General features: G+C 35.7%; 1 protein-coding gene across 4 annotated transcripts in view; it reads left to right on the top strand.

Moving 5' to 3' along the window:
- Positions 1-23491, top strand: part of DYNC2H1 (dynein cytoplasmic 2 heavy chain 1) — a 402876-nt gene that overhangs the window by 332122 nt on the left and 47263 nt on the right. For all 4 annotated transcript variants that reach the window (XM_003923764.4, XM_003923763.4, XM_074400491.1 and 1 more), the window contains one exon: positions 6389-6478. In XM_003923764.4, the coding sequence (XP_003923813.1) occupies positions 6389-6478 (90 nt within the window). The remainder of the gene's footprint in view (positions 1-6388; positions 6479-23491) is intronic.

Below are 23491 nucleotides of genomic sequence, written 5' to 3' on the forward strand. Positions count from 1 at the left end.
CTCTTAAGTATAGATGGTAAGGGTTCTCTTACTATTAAATTGTTTCACTCTGGAGCTTGTCTTTATCCTGCTGAAATATAAATTTGTAATTACATATGTTTGTGAAATAGGTTTAGTTATTTCAATTAATTGTATAGAGTTGTAAATTATGGCAAGCGTAGGAGTTAGTGATAATCTTAAGTTGTATCTATTGTTAATCATTTCATATGAAATTGAAATTACAGTGACCTCGCTGAATTTCTTTCTTCTCTTTTTAAAAATTGTATACTGAGTTCTTTTTCACACATCATGAAAACCTTGTGCTAGTGTTTGAAACAAATTACAATTATAGTGCTGTCTCCCAGTTTCAGGCACTGTGAGAAGCTAGAATCAAATGAAAGTTGTTCTGACATTTTCAAAACCTAAAATCCAATGTTGGTTTAACTTCAACAGTCTGCAGATAATGGTATACTGGTAATTGCGCACCTATTTGAGAAACAATCTATTATTTTTACCAGTGGGATAGTGGTATTTGTCAATAGTACAAGTAAATCCATCATTAAATAGAGAAAGGAGAAAAATTTCTACAAGTGGCCATTTTTTAAGGTTCATACAATAAACATATTAAGATCATAGAGTGGAAATTAAAACATCCAAGATTGTACCAGAATTTTTTTTTGTGCAGGTCACCTAAACTTTTTCTACGTCAGTTTCCAGATGTTTGAAATGGTAATAATAATTGTACCCACTTCAGAGGGTTGCCATAAGATATAAAAGTGTTAATGTAGATAAAATACATGTAACAGTGCCTGTAAGTAAGTAAGTGCTATAAAAGTGTTTGCTGTCATTATCTTTCTTATTCTCATTTTCACATGAGTCTTCGTTGTCTCATGTTTAGGATATTACCATACATTCTTAACTCACCTTCCTGACTGCAGTTTCATCTTACTAATGTTGTTCTTCCCATTTCTGCTAGGGTAATCTTTATAAAATCCAAATTTGTTGTGTTACTTCCTCGCTTAAAGGTTAATTTACTTTTAGCATTGCTTTCCAGATAAAATTTAAATTCCTTAGTGTAAATGACCACACATTTTATGGTCTCATCCTTAATTCATCAACCTAGTTCTCTCGGGTATTCTTTATTAATGCTTCTTCCTTTCTCTGCTGTCTTTCTTTACCTGACCATTATAGATATTCAGGTAAAGACTATTCGTTTACCCTTTGGGACTCACGTGATCTCCACCAGAAAGGTTTTCTTGACTCTTGGCATTCTATGAAGTTTGAACTTGATATACTCGATCTTCGTGTTCACAATCACAATGCTTATTGCTATTAGGGAACTCAATTTATTGCCCATAGCTATCTCCTTTATTGTCTATTTCCCTATCACAAGCTTTTGTAGACAAGGATTGTGTTTTGATTTAGTATTCCCAGCAGTTAACAAATGATTGGCAAATAGCTATTTACTCAAGCTTGCTGCAGAATCACTTAATTAATTGATACTTGAGAGAGAGTGAATTAACAAATGAACACCCTAGTTACATCCAATTCTGCTTTTGTGACATTTTTTCATGAAATGCATGGGTTGGTGAAAAAAGGTTACATTTAGGGTTAGACCTGGATTCAACTTCTCTATCATTTAGTTATTTAAAAAAAAAAAAAACTACAAAACTTTAAGATTGAACTTACTCTAAGCCTTAGTTTACCCATCATTATAAAATTCCCAATACATAATTATCTTATATTGAATATCAAATGGTTTAATATGTATAACTCATTATAGAATTATTAAATTAAATATATTGAAGACAATATTGGTGCTGATATGTACTCTAGAGCCAAGTTACCTGGGGGTTTACATCCTGGATCTGCCATTTACCAGCTCTGTGATTTTTGAGAATGCTATTCTCTTTCTGTCTACATTTTCTCCTCTGTAAAATGAAAATTATAATAAATTGGTGCAAAAAAAAATTGCAAGTTTTGGACCACAGATTTTAAGTTATATTAATAACTAGTCCCAAACATATCTTTATTAATCAAAATAGGAACCATTACATTACAATCTATACATTTTGCCAATAAGAAATACATTTGTTTATTTCTGTATCATAAAAATCTGTCCTTCAGGATTCGACAAACTCTTGGAAAGCATTTTCTGCATCCTGCTGGTTGTGGAAGTGTTTTTCCTGCACAATGTTGTTGAGATGCTTGAAGAAATGGTAGTCAGCTGGCGAGAGGGCAGGTGAATACAGCAAATGAGGCAAAACTTCGTAGCCTGATTCTTTCAACTTTTGAAGTATTGGTTGTGCAACTTGTAGTTGGGCACTGTCATGGAGAAGAATTGGGCCCTTTCTGTTGACCAATGCTGGCTGCAGGCATTGCAGTTTTTGGTGCATCTTGGGGACTTGCTGAGCATACTTCTCAGATGTAATAGTTGAGCCAGGATTCAGCAGAATGCTAGTGGATCAGATCAGCAGCAGAGTACCACAATAGTGAGCACGACCTTTTTTGGGTGGAAGTTTGGCTTTGGGAGGTACTTTGGAGCTGCTTCTCAGTCCAGCCACTGAGCTGATCATCGCCGGTTGTCATACAAAATGCACTTTTCATCATACATCACAATCCGATTGAGAAACGGTTTGTTGTTACGTAGAATAAGAGAAGATAACACTTCAAAACAACAATCTTTTGGTTAGCTCATAAGGCATCCTCTTATCATGCTTTTTCACCTCTCCAATTTGATTCAAATGCTGAACGACTATAGCATGGTTGACTTTGAGTTCATCTGCTACTTCTGTAGTTGTAAGAGGATCAGCTTGGATGATTGCTCTCAGTTGGTTGTTGCCAACTTCCAATAGCTACTATGTCCTCATCTTCAAGGATCTCCTATGTAAAACTTCTTGAACCACTACTGCACTGTATATTCGTTAGTAGTTCCTGGGCCAAATGTATTGTTGATGTTGCCAGTTGTCTCCACTGATTTATAACCCATTTTGAACTCAAATTGGAAAATGGCTTGAATTTGCTTTTTGCCAAACATCATTTCCATGGTCTAAAATAAATATAAACAGCAAGCAATAACTCATCAGCAAAAAACACAAAGCGAGAAAAGCTCACTAAAATGATGTATAACATAACCATATTTATTTAGGAATGTATCTCAGTATCAAACAGCAAATTCCAACAATGTAAAAATTGCAATTATTTTTGCACTTATCTAATAGTACACTTCTGAGGATTATTTTGAGGAATATATGAGGTGGTGTATATCAAGCACTCTCTATAGTTACTAACACATAATAAGCACCCAATAAATATTAGCTTAAAAAAATTCCTGCAATTCGTTTTACCATTGTGCAGATCTAACACAACTTTCAAGGCATAGCTTAATAGCTACCTCTTTTTTAAAGACTTCCTTGATTGAATTTTTTTTTTCTCTAAACTCTAATACCATGATACATAATTTATTCATAAAGCACCACAAGGAACTTCAGCTTCTTATCTCCTGTATTGGTTTTTAATTTTTTTAAAGACTATATCTTATTTATTTTATTCTTCTCATGTATCACTATCATATCAATTCTATTGTATCACCTATTATCTTTTAATTCTCTGCATATTTCACTATGAAATTTTTTAATATAGTAAATATTATCTATCCCCCTATAAAATGTAAGCTCCATAATAGCAAGGACCTTATATTAATAATACCTGCACATTGTAGACAGTAAATAATTGCTGAATGGATGAATAATAGCTCAAACATTTATTGAATTAATGTATCACACTTGGCAATAATATTGGTAACTCTCAACTATCTATAGATGAATAATAAATTCCCTTAAGACTTAGTGGCATAAAACAATAGAAATTGATTATGTCTCAGTTTTTGTGGGTCAGGAATCCAGGTGTGGTTTAGCTGAGTATTCTGGCTCAGGGTTTCTCACAAGACTCATCTTCCTAGGTTTCTCATGGGCTGGCTGTTGGTCAACTGTGAATGACAGGGGTGTCAAATAATTTAGGAGTCATGTTTAAAAACTGCCATAGTCTGCCCTCTAGGCACAAATTACTTACATTTCCCCACATGCAAAATACAGCTGTCTCCTCCCAAACTCCTCCACATGTTTCATTTCATTACAGGATCAGGCTGAGGCTAAAGGGATTAAATCAGATGAAGGTATGGATAAGGCTTTTTGAGTTTGATTTCTCAAAAATAGCTGCTTAAATATGGTTCCCATCTAAAGACCAGTGAACTGCAGAGACAAGTTACCTGTTCCCTTTAAAACCAATATAAAATGGCATGACAGGCATAGGGTAACCGCAAAAACATTCCTATCCAAAAAAGGGTGGAGGAAGAATGGGAGGCTAACATGTCCTTAGCAATTCTGAAATCCAAGCAAGTTCATGTTTCCAGTTCCTTTATTAGAATTTTGTATTGTTTCCTAGGAATGGTTATTAATTGCTCTTGGCTTTACCCTCTGAGCTCTTGATTCTAACCTCTGAATTATCCATACATTTCAATAAAATGTAGCTCATGTTTGCAGCTGAGTAGTTTTCGCAGTTTGCTTCCTGCCCATAGAAGCCCTGAAGCCAAGTTCTCTTTTAATTGCACCCTCTCCTACCCTTTAATCCTAAACTGATAGTTTACACCATAACAGTTTTTCTAAAACTGGGATTTCGCTATGAATCTCATTGAGAACTCCATTAGACAAAAACCACAACCTCAAATCTTTTCAAGTTAAGTCTTTCTATCTTAGGCTTATTTTGTGTCCACTGTGGGACAACACCCTTAAGATTTATTGAAGCCCTATTGTGTAACAAAGAGGGTTGTCTGAGATTTTTCCTTCCTTTTTTGGGGAGTCCTCAAAGCTCCTTAGGCTTCCAGTAGTATTCTCCTAGAAGTCCTTAAGTTTTCACTTACATTCTCCTAAAGATCCCTCCAGCTTCAGCCCACCACCTAGTCTCAAGTCCAATGCCGTATGATTCAGGATTTTGTTAAGGCAGCACCCCACCTTTGTTGTGTCAAAATAGTTATCAGTTGTCCTGCTGCAGAACAAATGTCACTAAAACTTGCTAGCTTAAAATCCTATTTTTTAAAAAAGCATTCAGTTTTAGCTTAAAAGTCTGAAATTTACTACGGCTTGGGAGAGAAAGCTTGTCTCCTTCACACTGCTCACTTGCATGGTTGGCAAGTTGGTGCTGGCTGAGAGCTGGGGGTCTCTGTTCATCTCCATATGGGCTTCTCCAAAGATAGTTTGGGCTTCACAGCATGGTGACTGGCTTCTAAGATTAAAAGTCCCAAAAGGCAGGAAATATAAGCAACCCGTTTTTTATAGCCTAAATTTGAAAACTGGCATAGTATCACTTCTACTGTATTAGAAGAGAGGAGCACAGACCTCAAGTCTCAAGAGAAGTGTCAAAGGATTTGCAGTCATGTTTCAAAATCACTACACCTGTTTTAGATCAAAGCACAGTTCTGGCACTTATCTATCACATTCCTAAGAAGGCTTACTTTATTCCTCTAAAGTAAAGGGATTCTGTGTTTTCTAAGGTCCTTTCCTACTCTAAATTTGGTCATCTTACAATTCCCGTTTTCCATACCTTGTTGATATATTCCAGCCCATGATAGTTTCTTAACTATGTAATAAGACAGTGTTTGGGGGTATAAAATTGATTTTCTCTCCTTATTACCACACTTCAGAAAAATAATATGTTAAGAAGTTTGCATGACATTTGTAAAGTATTTAGAAAATCCAGAAAACCTTCACTAAAAAGGTATATTATAATGAACATGAACTTACAAGAATAGTTGTGCAGTAAAGAGTCTGCATTAATGGAGAATGCCTTTATTGGAAGGTCAGATATTAGAAAGATAACTTTTGTAGGCAGCTATTCTTAGAGGGATTTTATTTTATTTATTTTTAATTTAATGTACTCCTTTTTTTCTGTTTGTTTCATATGTCTCAATGTGGTTTGGGGAATAAAGTTTCGATTATACTGCTCTATTTACAGTTTTAAAAAAACTCTGTAAGGACCAAAGCTGGTTGTTTTTTAATTTTTACCACCTTTAAAATGGTTTTGTCAAATTTAATTTGAGTTTCATAATGCAGTAACTATTGCTTGTTACAAGAAAACATGGTTGACTATTTTTAATATGTCAGTTTAAGTTCCATCATTTTATTCTTTCAGGAATTTGTACTTAAAAAAAAACTTCCTTTTAGAAAAACATTAATTCATGCTGTCTCTGCTATTCAATTTAATGAGATCAGAGAAAAACACATATCTTAATGAAATGAATTTCGTATGTATATGTGAATTATACCAAAACTTTTCTCCATCACACTAGTGTTTATAGTCTTTTGTATGTGGTATCATATACATAAACTTAATGTTGACCCTTTTTAAATTGCAGTGTCCTCTTGCATGGCAGAGCAAGTGGGAAGGCCCAGAAGATCCCTTACAATACCTTAGAGGTCTTGTTGCCCGTGCCCTTGCAATACAGGTAAGACTAAATTACTTACTAAGTGGGTTGTATGACTGTGTAACTATTATATTATATAGAGAGCCACTGTGCTAATGACTAGTAAGAATTACATTATGATTTTGCACACAAAATGCCACAAATTCATTATTCTGCCATTCATTGTTTTTGTATAGCACTATTTTTTTTTACAAAAAAAAAAAGTATGTGCTTTCTGCTTTACTGTGGCTTTTCATCATTTTTGAGAATTTAGAGGAAAATTTACAATTTTAGTAGAGATGGATCACATAGATGGTAACTGAAACGGAATCATCACTGTGACTAGTTTGCTTTAGGGAGCTCCCTCTGGGGAGCTCCTTTAAGAAAGCTTCTTTTCAAATTGATCAAGGTTTTTCAGAATAAACGAGTTGGGTACGGCAGGAAAACAGAATAAAGAATAATATAGAAAGAGAAAGAGTGTATTTTTAAAAGAATAGTAAATGATACAGGTTAGCTGATACAGACAAGGTAGCTTTGTGGGTTTTCCACTGTCTTCCTCAGCTTGTTGCACCAGCTTCACAAAGAGCCTTTTTAAAAATCCATATAACTGCTACTATCACATGAATAACTTGATCTGTGTCCTTCTCAATACAGCACTCTTCATCCATGCTTTAAAAAACAAAAAAATTCACAAAGCCTGTTCACATCTCTAACCTTGTCATCACTCATCTCTGCTCCACCTTTGAACCCCTGAGCATACATGTTATTCTTTGACAGCAGCCACATTTCATTCTCAATTTTGTATTCTCTGGACTTTCCAGTCTCTTCCTGCTCAGTATTCTCCCAATCTGTCACTTTCTTTCCTGAATCTGGCCAATTCAGCCTGCAATTCATGGCATATAACTATATTCTCTTTCTAGCATCTTCAGTATCCTAACTCACTTTTGTTTATGCTTCATCCTTTCCAAAACCATTTAACTTGGATTAGTATCTGTATGCAGGCTGGTGAGCTCTGCTACTGACACTTCAGATACAGTGTTCGGTATTGGATGGGCCCTGAGCACTGCTCCTGTATTCCACAGTAATGTTTCAAACTATCACTCTTTCTTCAAGACTCCATTCTGTCACCGAATTCCCTTTTCCTTAGCAGAACACCTTATGTTTTACTTCCTAAAGAAAATTCCTGCCCTTTTCTCTCATCTACAAATTTATCTTCATCATCTTTGTTCTAATATAAAAGCTGACCTCATGCAGTTGAAGGCTCATCCCTCCGTACTGACTCTGTTCTTCTCTCTTTAGAGATCTCCTCCAGGGGGTCTTCCCCTGGTTCCGTCTTTTCATCTTGTCATCTCTTCTTACTCTATTTGCCAGCCTACAAATGGGACTCCTTTGAAGGCACCAGGATCCATTTGAGCAATTGTTTGGCTTTTATTATAACAAGTTCTCTGGGTTATAGGATTATTGGAAGGAAAAAAAAAGTACTAGATCTGGAAATGAGGTTAAAATTAGCAAGGAGAGAAGGATCTCGCAGGGACTCCGATTTACTCATCTTTCTATCTGCTGTGTATATATGCCTGGACATAATCTATTAGAAAATGCTAGAAGGAAGGAAGGAAGGGAGAAAGTCTATCAGTGATATTAGAAAAGTATAGGAATGCTCTGAAGTTTGTTGTATAACTGCATGGTTGTGATAATTTACCACTTCATGTACTTTTCGGTACTGTTTTCTTTATATTATTTTTAAAAGGACAGGGACTTTTTTAATTTGCCATGAGTGGTGGCCTATATTACACTATGTAAGTTCACTTCATAATTATGCTGTGTGTTGATAATGATAAATATATTGGTGGTACTAAAATTAATATTCTTTAAAACAATTTTACATGAATTATTACAATTTTCTTACATGATTATTCATATATTGATGAATAACTGGTCACTAAAACTGAACACTTTTCCACTGTGTAATTTTCTTAAAAGCTTTATAAGGCATTTAGCCTTAATTGTGTGGTAAAATACTCTCTCTAACCCTCAAGATAACTTTCAGGACTGACCATAGCTTATCTTTCATCCTTCCAACCAGGGAATATGCATGATTTCTTACTTCCACAACCACTTGGATATACTTTTTATATTATTTTATTTTCCTAGCTTAATATTTGTTTTCAATTATAACTATATAGATATCCATCTCCCTGAGGTAGCTAATATTTGGGATTTGCTTTTCGTCTTGATAGAGCTCTAGTTTTCCCCTGTGTCTTCTCTGTTTCACAGGTACATAACCAGAGCAGCTTGTGATACTTGGAGAACAATGTAACTACCTAGCTGGAAAACAAAGGGATGGTAAACGGGGTGGGCAGGGAAAATTAGAAGCACTGTTTGTAAGGATCTGTGAAAATGGCACCTTTCAGTTTCTTAAGAAAGTGTAATGATCAAACTCAATCCAAACAGGTATACAGCATGTTAAGTCCAAATCCAGTTATACTTTAAGGTTTTAGGGTCTTGCATTTTGAGGCATAGTTTATGGAAAAAGAGAACAAACTATTGAGGGTGTCATATATAGCACCAGTTTATTATAGGGGTTTTGTGCAAAGAAGGTTAAGACTGACTTGGGTAGCATTCATTTATTTATTCATTCAGTCAAAAATATAGTAAGCAGCTACCTTATACTAGGCCCTGTGTGAAGTACTGGAGATATAATGGTTAGTAAATAGATATGGTTAGTAAATAATAACTGCCTCGCAGATCTTATATTCATTCTGTCTGTTCTCCTCTATCATTTTAGCAATAAAAATTATATAAATGTAAGCCGGGCACAGTGGCATGTGCCTGTAGTTCTAGCTACTCAGGAGGCTGAGGCAGGAGGATCACTGGAGCCCAGGAGTTTAAGTCCAGCTTCAGCAACAATGAGACCTCTCCTCTTAAAAAAATAATTCAGGAAATGTGATTAATACTTTCCTGGCAGCAAACACTGTGTGAAGTTGCTGAATATAGAGTGGTAAACAAAATAGACACATCTTATTCTCCGGGAACTATCCTTACAACTTATCAGAAAGACAGAACTGAATAAACAACAGTAAGAGAAGAGTGATGAAGTACAGTACTATAGAAGCAAATAGTAGTACTTCCCTAGAAGGGGTCAGAGAAGCTGAGAACTTGGTAGGAATAAACCAAATGAGAATGGGAGGAAAGAATGTATCAGACAAGGCAGACCAGAGTCTAATATCAAGAGTAAGTGTTCATACCAAAGTTATTGAAATTTTGTAAAAAAAAAAAAAAAAAAAAAAAAATTTTTTTTTTTTTTATAAAAAGTAAGCATTGTGGTTTCAAGTAACTAAAAGGAGAGAATAGATTGCAAGGTGCCCGTGTTCAGCCTGGAGGGGCCAAATCATGATAATGTATTAAGGAATTATACTTTATCCTAAGGACAAAAGGTAACCATTGCAGGATTTTAAGGAGGAATGTCAAATTATGTTTTAAAGGCATTGTTTTAGCTGCAGTTTGCAAACAGTCTTAGTCTACTTTGTGGCAAAAGGTTTAAGACTCTCTTCTGAATACTCTTAATTTAGAGAGAGCTAGAGATCCCCTAGGGATCCAAGGAACCTCAGCCAAAGAGAGTCTTGCAGGCAGCCTGGCATTCACTCTCTGGTTTCTACAAGATCCTTCAGAGCAAAGATCTTTAAATTAAAAAAAAAAATCCAGTATATTTCCAATACCTATATACTGTGTACTGAATGAATGAACAAAGGAATTAACAAATGAATGGACTAGACAGATTATTCTCTTTAGTGAACTTAGAATTATTTCCCTGGCTTCAAATTTTTCTGCCTTTTCTTCAGAAATAACATCTTTGAAGAGTTTCTTGGGTGCCTGATTTCCACTCTTTGTTTTCTCCTTGGCTTGTAGCCTAGCCCTTAGAGCAGGATATTCTTATTCTTCTGTGATGATCATTCTGAATTCTAGCATGTTCTCTACCCTGTTTGTAAATCTTACATTGTCAGCCTTTGTTTTGGTTCCTTTGTCCTACTTTTCTCAATGACTCATAGTTGGATCCCTTGACTGTACACCTGCAATTTTTATTCCAACCCAACTCATGTGTTGATTTCTATATTCAAGCCAGGATTTATAGAGAGATCGTTATCACCATGACCTAGTTAGACTGGGGTATGCTAAATAGACCCAATATTCTAGACATGTTTAATGGACCCCTGAGTATCTCCCCCCATTATGCTTCCATTGCTAAGCAAACTTGGAGTGCCATGTGTTAAATTAGCATTGTTTGCCATTAATACTTAAAGTTCATTTTAAACGTCTGCTTTAGTTTTATGTCTTTAGTCTTAAGATCCACAGTGACTCCTTCTTGAACTTCATTCTTTTTTTTTTTTTTTTTTTTTTTTGCCAAACTCAAGCTAGTGGCTGGCACATTGCTCTACTACCGAATCCTGCCATTCTTCCTTCTTATGACAGAATCTTGTTTATATCAACTATTAGGCACCTTGAAGTTTGGGGAGACCTAAGCAATAAATAGCATTAATTGTTGTTGTTATTAGTAAATATCATTTAGCATGACATATAGACTATTCTTAAATCTTATCAGGAGAATAGACAACTAAATAAGCAAAAACAACAAATCACTAAAGGAAGTATTTGGGCAAATAGCAGAAGTACTACAATCTAGAACCACTTAGTGCTATCCCCTGTTCCCCAGGGGTTAGTTAAGTCCAAAATTTTTTGAATCATTGTTGACTCCTCTGCTCTCACACTTATCCAGTAAACCAGAAACTCAAATTTTCTCTGCATTTAAAATACATTCAGAGACACCTTTTACCATCTATACTGCTACTACCTTGATTGAAGTCATCATGATTGCAGCTACTAACTAGTCCTGCTTCTACCCTTGTCCCCTGTTACTGGTTCTAAGCCAAGCAATCTAAAATGGTCTGGTGTTAAAGTACAGCTCAAATTACATCACTCCTCTCTTGGAAATATCCCCATGACTAGTCATCTCTTCTAGAGTATCAAAATCCTTGCAACAGTCTACAAGTTTCTTTAAGGTTGAGACCCATTACCTCTCTGATTTCCTTTCCTAGTTTTCTACCTCATTTACTCTGTTCTAGCCATAATGGTCTTGCTTTTCAATGAGCAAACCTGGCATGCTCCCTCTGATGGCCTTTACCCTTGCTGCTTCCTCTCCTTGGAGTGCTTTCCCCTGGATATTCATAAGGAAGCTTCCTTATCTCCTTCAGGTCTTTGCTCAAATGTCATGTTTTCCGTGAGGGCTTCCCTGACCATCCTGTTTCAAATTGTAACCCCTGCCTCACCCCCAATACTTCTTACTATTTTTTCCGTCTTTATTTTTCTCTATGGCTTATATCTTCATCTAGTACTCTGTATATTATAACCTATTTATTTTTAAAAGTTTTCTATATATTCTTCCACTAAAAAGGAGGCTTCATAAAAGCAGAGATTTTTGTCTCTTTACTGCCCTATCGAAGCATGTAGACAGTAACTTACATAAAATAAGCTTTTCAGTAAATATTTGTTGAATAAATAACTCTAATTATAAAGTTATTTATTCTCAAGCAAATTCACATAAATCTCTTTTTTCCAATCATCATCATTTAGCTTCCTGAGCTATATTCTGCAGTATTTCATTACATATTTTGAAATTTTGGCTTCTATCTAAATCTACCCATAAATGTTATGGTTTAACTTTATACTTTACTTCCGCAATCTAACATTTGAAGTGTTTTATTTTCTCTTAATATTTCAAATGTAAAAAGCAATTTATAATTACATTGTTATTGTTTTACTCATTTTTTGAGGTATCTTACTGTATTTTGGAAGGTTCTGCTACCATACTCTGCATTCCTGGAAGAGTATATTATTTTCTTAACTCGTCTTAGTAACTCTCCTAGCCCTTAAACAGTGCTTTACACAAAGTACTCAGTAAAATTATTCATAGAAGACTTATAAACAAAGCTGAAAAAGTTTATATGTGGCTTTAAAATCTCCAGCATCCTCATTTTTGTATATTATACCCAGGAGAGAAACCTATGAATGTTTTTTATTCATACAGATGAACAAATATGTATTTATTAGTTTATTTATTCAATGAATAGTTATTGAGCTTCTATTATATGCCAGGCGCTGTTCTTAAGTGCTAGAAATACACTGTAGTGAGAAAACATGAAATTCCTGTCAACAGGTATTACTACATTTTAGTGAAGGAGATAGATAGCAAACAAATAAATATGTTAATATTAGAATTATATCAAAATACTTTGGCCAAAATCTTGAGATTTAAGATTAATATACAGCCAAGCTTTAAGTTGGGTTATCACCATCATAGAATGAACTTACGGTATATATCTGAACTTGTATTTAGAAAAACAAAGCTTTTACTATAACAGTAATGTTACAAAATTTTAAGAGTCAAATTTTGTACAGGGATAGTAATTTCTCAGCAGTAACAGCTGATAAATCCTTCATATGGCCAACTATCTTGCACATTTGGAATATAAACAGTACTCTATGGTCTATAATCATATGCAGTTTTATAGAAGCAATCTTACAAAATATGTTATTTGTACTGCTTGCAGAAGATAAATCTTAGTTCTAGAAATTTGACAACATAGCAACATAATTGGCTTTCAAGATAACAAAATCTTTCCTGAATGTCTACCTGCATTGCAGGTTTCATCACATGCATACCAATTTTAGCAGCTTCCTGGAGTAGCATAATAAAAGGGTCTTTATAGCAGAAAACATGCAGAGAATACTTAAACTCTTATGACAAATTTGGTTTCTTGAAGAATCAGCAAGTTGTAGCAAACGATTTTCCCTGCAAGTAACCAATTATTGTTAGTAAAATCTCCTATGTTGGTACTGTTATTTGCAAAATATTGTTTCAAGGCTTCCCTTGATTTATGAGCCTTTTCTTTTTTTTGCCATTTAAAGGCTTCTCTTAATCTTGTTTGAATATACATTATTAATATATAAAAGAGAGTTGCAAAATGTCTTGTATACCATATACTTTTATTTTTGGTACAGAAGAATAATAGAAAGGGTTGACAGTTTTTCTGCTGGTGTCAATAAATCTTGCCTATCAAACTGTTTTATTATTTCTGAAGATGCAATGGAAGGTTGAGAACAAAACATTATGTGCTTGTGATTCCTAAATCAATCATAGCCTTCACCACATTTGTTTCATTGTCAATAATTGCGTAACACTTCACTTGCCGAATTTCTATTCTATAATATATTATCTATCAGATGTACTTTGTTGTTAGCTATTTGCAACTAGAAATCTCTTCACGAGCAAAGAAAGTAGTGATTGGTTTTACTGTTAATTGGCTTCTTAATTACTACAGCCTTCCAGGCTTTCTTCTATATACCTAACTACTTCTTCTTGGTTTCAATGGTTGACAACTTTTCCTTTTCTAAACATCTCAATATTGAAGTGCACCAGTGCCAAATGGCCATTCCTATGGTTTTAAACACTATCTTGATATGGTAATGACTGCTAATTTTCTATTTCCTATTCCAACACCTCTCTCATCAATTACTCCTCTGACATTTCCATCAAGATGTCTAAATGGCATCTAAATTTATCATGTTCACATTAGAACTTTTAATTTGTAAGATCACTCTCCTCCTCTTTAAACAACAATAATGAGACAAAACTTTGAAATCACATTTGCTAACTCTCTCCAATGCCCCACAGCCAAATCCACAAGTTAAATATCAAAATACTACCACTACTTTAAGAAGTCGCTACCTCCACAGCTACCATCCTAGTCCATCATAACCTCACTTGGATTACTGCAATAACCTCTTTTTTCTTCCCAAGCAAGTCAGATGTTTATTATTCACATTAATATTCAAATCTCTACATAAGTAAAAAGAGAGTAAAAAGAATACGTAAAGATAATCCCAGAATATAACTTACACTTTAAGATGGGCATAGAAAGGAGCCCCAAATGTCGATAGATATAGCAAACATAGGTCTATAAAAAGATAGTTTCATATACTAAATGCTGAAACATCTGCAGAATGAAAAATATAAAGTCTTTCAATATTTGTGACTGTCCATAATCTTGAAGACATTTTCTCAACTAGTTCATTTTTATGAAATCATCAAATTCCACTAAGATACTTGAAGGCAGAAAGTGAATTTTACTGGCATTATTTATTTGAATGTACAAAATGTATTTATTCATTTGGTGTTTTAGAAGAGATGCAGCTACTTGTGTGCTTTTTGAAAGCAATATCTCTTTACTGGTCAGCCTGCTCCTATTCTTCCTCCCTATAGCTTATTCACATACCAGCAGAATAACCTTTTAATCTTCGCACTCTCAACCTTCTACTGACCTCCCATATACTCAGACTAAATTTAAATTTATCAAGCCTACATGGACTCATACCTCATGGTCCTTGGCCACCCATTCAACCTCATTTCCAGTAAAACTTTCCTTATATAATGCCCTAGCCACTCATTTGTTCCTTGAACAAGTAAAGCACATTCCTGTCTCAAAGATTCTGTACTTACTGATCCCTCTGACTGGATTTGCTTTTCCCTCGGATACATTTCAAGGTTTGCTCTCTTACTTCATTCAAATCTCTGTTTAAATATCACCTCCAAAAAAAGGCTTTCCCTGACCATTAATACTAAAGTGTTACCTTCCCCAAACCACTTATATCTAGACCCTTTATCTACATCATTTTGCTTTACAGCATCCGTATATTTATTAGAAATAAGGTTTAGTTCAGTTTCAATATTTGGCAAGATCTGTTATTTGCCTTTTACCTTCTGGTGGGCTCAATAAACAGATGCTTACTTTAACACTGTTTTAACATCCCACAAAAAATAATACTAATGTCTGTATAAGCACAGATGTTACCACCCTATCTAATAAGTGTAACAATGTTAGTAATGTCAACAATGTATGACATTTAGATTTATTTAAAAATATTATTCACTCTATGTTACTTGAAGTGAAAACCCCTTATGTGCTCTATAGGTTGAAATTATCTTCGTCTGAACTATTAATATGTATTTAGTATAGCAAGAAAAAAATTGAGAGAATAATTTTTATAAAAATTGTTAATTTTATATTGATTTCAGAACTTACGATTCAAGAAATCAATTGATAATACAAATAGTAAGAGACAATAATAGCAAGATAAATATGAAAAAATTGAAAATAATTTAGTCAAGAAATATTAATAAAAATTTAATACAAAAAAGATATGTATCAGACAATACTGAAATCCATATCTTTGTGGAATTATTAAATATACTGACATTTTCAAAATTAAATAATATATAACAAAACTTAATTATAAGCTACTTCTACTTAACCATGAGTCATTTAAGAGGAGGAGTTATTTGGAAATATTTCCCATCTGTGAGGACCGAATAATAATGGAATATCAACTTTGCTATCTCAAAATTTCTCAAGGAGAAAAAAACAGTCAAATATTATTTTAAAAATTACCCAATATAAATCATCTTCAATCCAGATATAAGGGGAAAAAACTATTATACATAATATTTACTTTCTCACTTATCAAATTTCAGAACTGTAGACATTAAAAATAATACATATTTAGAAACAATTTCTTGTTGAGGTTATGAATCTATAGAGGTTAAAAAACTAGTCAAAAATCACTAACAATAACTTTCAGGAGATTTAGTAAAAGGAGTTAAGTGCTGTAAGTGAGGTTAGAGAAGAATCATGTTTGGCAACATGGAGGACACTGGTGATCTTGAGGAGTTGTTTTGTGAAATTCTAAAGAATGAAAGCCTGGTCATATGAGTCTAAAAAAGAAAAAGAGTGAAGTTGACACAGCAAGTATAGACAGGTTTTTCAGGAGAAGAGCCAAAGGAATTTTTTTGGTTTTATTTTTTAATACAGGGGATTTTTTTAAAACCATATCTGTGTTCACTGTAATTTAAAAATTGATGGTACAAGAAAATGGAAATAATTGTAGGAGTAAAGTTCTTTAAAAGGCAAGAGAAAATAGGTCCCAATGCACATGTGGCAAGATTGGCCTTAAATAGGAACTTGAACTAGTCACAAAATAAGTAATAGTTATAAATTATTATTAACAGTTAAGAGGAGACCTATAACTGGGTAGACAGTATAAATTCCTGCTTTGCCACACTAAAAATTAAATACTGTGCCAAAAAGCAATTATTAATAATCTTGTTTCTCATAGTGTGGTTCAGGTTCTGCATGAACACTGTCAGGGTTTTTAGCCCATGTAACCCAACTTGTTCCTGTATTTAGAAAAGATGGAGAAATGGTAGATAACAAACATAAAGAATAAAATTTTATTTCCCAAAATTTTCTCCACTAGTTGATAAAAGTATATCACAAAGTTCTACTGAAAAATAGTACTTCTTTATATCAAATATTGAGCCTAGAACCCCAGATTTATGTTTTTTAATTGAAAAAAATACCAAATATATGGATAGAACCTCTAGTACTCTAATAGGTGGCTATATTAAGGATAGGGAAAGAGTAAGATTTCCTTTTTTAACAACAGTAAGGTAGGGTATATTCTTTTTCTAGACAAGACTGTATCTATTAATAAAGTTAAACAAGGTAGCAAAATCAATTCAGTGGCAATAGAGCGATGGAGCCTAGAATCTTCCTCAAATCCTTTGTACAGCTTGAGACTTTTCAGTAAGCTATACTATGTGGAGTACCACTAACATAACCCAGTCAAAAAGTGGTTAAGATTTTTAAAGTTCCAGTCATTGACTTCAATTTATAGACTTGGAAGAAGCAAGCCTTCCAAGTATCCATCATGCCATTACCAGATTCATCGAATTCACAGAAGTTGTCAGTTAGGTAGTAAGGAGCAAAGGATTTAGAATTGAGGCAGGAGCAGGCAACGCAGGCCTTGTAGGCCTTGTCTGCTATCAAAAGGACACTGACTTCTGTGAGATGGGATAACTCTGGGCAACTTTATAAAGACTAGATGGTACAGAGGAAGGAAGGGCAACAGTTAGGATTTATATTTGTACTTGCCTTTGGATCTTCAAAATATCTTTCTCAAATTGTTTTTAACACATGTATTAATTGTATTCATTCCTGGAAGCTCAGTAATGCCACCTAGTTTTCAAATTGATCCATTATTTAAAGAATGAGGTTAAGAATTGCCTTAACGCTCAACCACGTAATCAATAAGCGAAGAGTGTTATTCATACCAAGTCACACAGTGAACATTATATTTATCAGATGTCCTCTATACATGTAATTATTGTGTTTAGAAATTATTGTCATTGTTCTTATAAAACTAGAATATTGTTTAAAGATAATGATCTTACTAAGAATATAAACAAGGCATAATTTGGATAAGAAATCAATTCTCTGATGTTCTTTATTCCTTCATTTAAATACAGTTAAGTTTCATCGAAAGCATATTAGAGCCATAATTTTACTCATTGAATTCTATTTTGCTCAGCTTAAAACACGGAAATGTTTTCCTAAAAAATATGGTGATTTATAAGCTAATTTTCCCTCTAAAAATAAATAGATAGCATTTTTACAAATTGATAGATATTTCCAAGTCACTAATTAAAAGGCAAAACTTGTCAGATTGGATAAAACAACACCCAACTATGATGGCTACACAGTGTCATGGTATTGCACTTTAAATATAAATACACAAATAAGTTAAAAGTAAAATGATAGAAAAAGATGTACCATGCTATCACTAGCCAAAAGAAAGCTGATATAGCTATATTAAATACTGAGCAAAATAGGTGTCCCAGCAAAGTTTATAACCAGAGATAACAAAGATTATTTTATAATGATAAAGAGATCAAGTCATCAAAAGGACATAACAAAAGCAAATTTACACACCTAATAACAGAGTTTCGAAATACATGAAGCAAAAAACTGAAAACTGCAAAGGGAAATAGATGAATCCATAATTAAAGCTGAAGATTTCAACATATGCCTCTCAATAACTGACAGAATACATAGCAGATCAGTAAAGATATAAAAGACTTGAATAACACTATTAGCTAAATTAATATTTATAGAACTTTAACAACAGCAGACTGCACATTCTTTTCAAGTGCGCACAGGATGTTTACGGTGGTAGATACCATTCTGTGCCATAAAGCTAGTCTAAATAAATCTAATAGAATTCAAACAACACGAAGTATGCTTTCTCACCACAATGGAATTAAGTTAGAAATCAACAACAAAGATTTATGGAAAATCCTAAAATATTTAGAAATAAAATACACACTTGTAAATAACCTATAGGTCAAAGAAGATATCAAAAATAAAGCTGGAAATGAACTTACTTGAATAAAATTTAAAACACAATACATTAAAATGTGGATATGGCACATTGAGAAGAATGATTGGTTAAATGACTTATTTGCATTAAATATAAAACACAATACGAATGCTGTGAAGATGGCCGCCTAAGAACAGCTCAGGACTTCAGCTCCCAGTGAAAGTGCAGAGGGTGAGTGGACGCCGCATTTCCAGATGAACTCTTATTGCCCACAGACCAGGAGATACCCAGGCAGAGGGATCGCCAGCGTCGCAGTCCCAGCCAGTGCGGCTGTTTTGGCCCCCATGGGGCTGATTCCACCCTCACGGCTGCTGTGACCATGCCCTGTTGCTGCGGTTCTCCGTACAAAAGCCACTGGTCTGGGAGCCCTCTTAGCTGGCGATCAGAGCCCTGAGACGGCAGAGTTGCCGATTCATCTGAAATAGCGAGCCAGGCCAGGAGATTCCTAGCAAAAAATCTGCCAGGAGCTGGCGCCACAGTTCGAGCCGACTCAGTGAGTCGCAGCACGGGAGATCCCGGCGCCTTTTCAACAAGCGACTGGAATGCCGGGTCGTTCAACTTAAAAGAAAAGACTCTGAGTCAGGGAGCCAGGTGATCAAGCTCGGTTGGTCCCACCCCTCCACCCCCAACAACAACGAAAACAAAAACAGTAATTGGAAACCCTCTGGGTTGAGCCCTTCAAACCAAGCACAGCTGAACCAGGACAGTCTGGCTCGGCAAGGGAGGGGCTTCCGCCATTACTGAGACTCTCCACCGCTGGAGGCAGGCCCCCGTTGCCAAGGCAACCCAGTGTTGCCGAGGCAACCTGCCACAACAGAGAGAGTCCCCCATAACAGAGGCGGGGCCACCATTGCAGAGACAGTTCTAACTACGCCCATATAAACAGGACTGCAGGAAAGAGCTCAGGGCAGCTGGGCGGAGCCCACAGCAGCTCAGCAAAGCCCCTGCGGGCAGGCAGTGGCTAGGCGTGCTGCTAGCTGGGCGGGTCAGACCTGAAAGAAAAATCAAAAAAGGCAGTAGAGCAACGGAAACTCATAAAGCTCCAACTCCCTACGACAAAGCACCTGGGAACAAAAAGTGCTTTATGAGTTCAGCTGCAGCAGACCTAAACATACCTGCCCAGCAGCTCTGAATGAAAAAAGGAGCTCACAACTCAGGACTTAAGCCCCAATAAAAGATAGACTGTCTCCTCAAGTAGCTCCCTGACCCCCATAGATCCAAAGATGCACCTCATAAAGGAGAGAACGTACTGACAGTAGGTGAGCATCCTTCTGGGACAAAGATAGCAAAAGAGGAAACAAGCAGCAACCCTTACTGTTCTGCAGCTGCTGCAGGTGACCCCCAGGCAATCAGGGCCTGGAGAGGACCTCAGCAGTCCTACAGGAGAGGGGCCAGACTGTTAGAAGGAAAGCTTAAAAAGAAAAAAAGAAGTAACTTCAGCATCCACGAACTAGAAGCTCACTCAGAGACCCAATCGGAAAGACAGTAATTACAAAGACAACAGGTGGATAAACCCACAAAAATGGGAAGAAACCAGCGCAAAAAGGATGAAAACTCCTGAAACCAGAACACCTCTCTTCCTAAAAGGGATCACAACTCCTCACCATCAAGGGAACCAGACTGGATGGAGAAGGAGGGTGATGAAATGACAGAATCAGACTTCAGAAGGTGGGTAGTAAGAAACTACAGTGAGCTAAAAGAACATGTTCTAACCCAACGTAAAGAAAATAGGAACCTTGAAAAAAGATTGGACGAACTGCTAACGAGAATGGACAGCATAGACAGGATTATAAGTGAATTGATGGAGCTGAAAAACACAACACGAGAACTTCGTGAAGCATGCACAAGCTTCAACAGCCGAATTGACCAAGCAGAAGAAAGATATCAGAGGTCGAAGATCAACTCAATGAAATAAAAACAGAAGGCAAGAACAGAGAAAAAAGCGCAAAAAGGAATGAACAAAATCTTCAAGAAATGTGGGACTATGTGAAAAGACCCAATCTACGTCTGATAGGTGTACCTGAATGTGATGAAGAGAATGAATCCAAGCTGGAAAATACTCTTCAGGATATTATCCAGGAAAACTTCCCCAACCTAGCAAGGCAGACCAATATTCAAATCCAGGAAATACAGAGAACACCACAAAGATATTCCTCAAGAAGAGCAACCCCAAGGCACATAATCGTCAGATTCACCAGGGTTGAAAAGAAAGAGAAAATGCTAAGGGCAGCCAGAGAGAAAGGTCGGGTTACCCACAAAGGGAAGCCCATTAGACTCACAGCAGATCTCTCAGCAGAAACCCTACAAGCCAGAAGAGATTGGGGGCCAATATTCAACATCCTTAAAGAAAAGAACTTTCAACCCAGAATCTCCTATCCAGCCAAACTAAGCTTCATAAGTGATGGAAAAATAAAATCCTTTGTGAACAAGCAAGCACTCAGAGATTTCATCACCACCAAACCTGCTCTACAAGAACTCCTGAAAGAGGCTCTACACATATAAAGGAACAACCAGTACCAGCCACTCCAAAAACACACCAAATGGTAAAAGAGCATCAACACAATCAAGAAGCTGCATCAACTAACCAACAAAACAGCCAGGTAGCATCAAAATGACAGTATCAAATTCACACATAACAATACTATCCCTAAATGTCAATGGACTAAGTGCCCCAATCAAAAGACACAGACTGGCAAATTGGATAAAAAGCCAAAACCCATTAGTGTGCTGTATCCAGGAAACCCATCTTACATGCAAGGATACACAAAGGCTCAAAATAAAGGGATGGAGGAAGATCTACCAAGCAAATGGAGAGCAAAAAAAAAGCAGGAGTTGCAATTCTCATCTCTGATAAAATAGACTTTAAAGCAACAAAGATCAAAAGAGACAAAGAAGGACATTACATAATGGTAAAAGGATCACTGCAACAAGAAGAGCTAACGATCCTAAATATATACGCACCCAATACAGGAGCACCCAGATACATAAGGCAAGTTCTTAATGACTTACAAAGAGACTTAGACTCCCACACAATAATAGTGGGAGACTTTAACACCCCATTGTCAATATTAGACAGATCAACCAGACAGAAAATCAACAAGGATATCCAGGACCTGAACTCAGACCTGGAACAAGCAAACCTAATAGACATTTACAGAACTCTCCACCCCAAATCCACAGAATATACATTCTTCTCAGCACCACATCACACCTACTCTAAAATTGACAACATAATTGGCAATAAATCACTCTTCAGCAAATGCAAAAGAACGGAAATCATAACAAACAGTCTCTCAGACCACAGTGCAATTGAGTTAGAACTCAAAATGGAGAAACTAACTCAGAACCGCACAGCTTCATGGAAACTGAACAACTTGCTCTTGAATGTTGACTGGATAAACAATGAAATGAAGGCAGAAATAAAGATGTTCTTCGAAACCAGTGAGAACGAAGACACAACATACCAGAATCTCTGGGACACATTTAAAGCAGTCTCTAGAGGAAAATATATAGCAATGAGTGCCCACATGAGAAGAAAGGAGAGATCTAAAATTGACACGCTGTCATCAAAATTGAAAGAGCCAGAGGAGCAAGATCAAAAAAACTCAAAACCTAGCAGAAGACAGTAAATAACTAAGATCAGAGCAGAACTGAAGGAAATAGAGACACAAAAAACTCTTCAAAAAATCAATAAATCCAGGAGCTGGTTTTTTGAAAAGATCAACAAAATAGACCACTAGCCAGATTAATAAAAAAGAAAAGAGGATAACCAAATTGATGCAATAAAAAATGATAAAGGGGATATCACCACAGATTCCACAGAAATCCAAACCATCATCAGAGATTATTACAAACAACTCTATGCACATAAACTAGTAAACCTGGAAGAAATGGATAAATTCCTGGACACCTGCATCCTCCCAAGCCTAAACCTGGAAGAAGCCAAAACCCTGAACAGACCAATAACATGGTCTGAAGTCGAGGCAGCAATAAAGAGCCTGCCACCCAAAAAAAGCCCAGGCGCAGATGGTTTCACAGCTGAATTCTACCAGACATACAGAGAGGAGCTGATACCATTCCTTCTGAAACTATTCCAGACAATCCAAAAAGAGGGAATCCTTCTCAAATCATTTTATGAGACAAACATCATCCTGATACCAAAACCCGGCAGAGACTCAACAAGAAAAGAAAATTTCAGGCCAATATCCATGATGAACATAGATGCAAAAATCTTCAATAAAATACTGGCAAACTGATTGCAACAGCATATCAAAAAGCTCATCCATCATGATCAAGTAAGATTCATCCCGGGGATGCAAGGTTTGTTCAACATACGCAAGTCCATAAACGTAATTCACCACATAAACAGAACCAAAGACAAAAACCACATGATTATCTCAATTGATGCAGAGAAGGCTTTTGACAAATTTCAACAACCTTTATGCTAAAAACCCAATACCTAGTTTATTGAAACTAGGTATTGACGGAACGTATCTCAAAACAATAAAAGCTATTTACAACAAACCAACAGCCAATATCATACTGAATGGGCAAAAACTGGAAGCATTCCCTTTGAAATCTGGCATTAGACAAGGATGCCCTCTCTCACCATTCCTATTCAATATAGTAGTGGAAGTTCTAGCCAGAGCAATCAGGCAAGAAAAAGAAATAAAGGGTATCCAAATTGGAAAGGAGGAAATCAAATTGTCTCTATTTGCAGATGACATG

The sequence above is a fragment of the Saimiri boliviensis genome, chromosome 6 (assembly GCF_048565385.1).
Source record: "Saimiri boliviensis isolate mSaiBol1 chromosome 6, mSaiBol1.pri, whole genome shotgun sequence".
Classification (NCBI taxonomy): Eukaryota; Metazoa; Chordata; class Mammalia; order Primates; family Cebidae; genus Saimiri; species Saimiri boliviensis.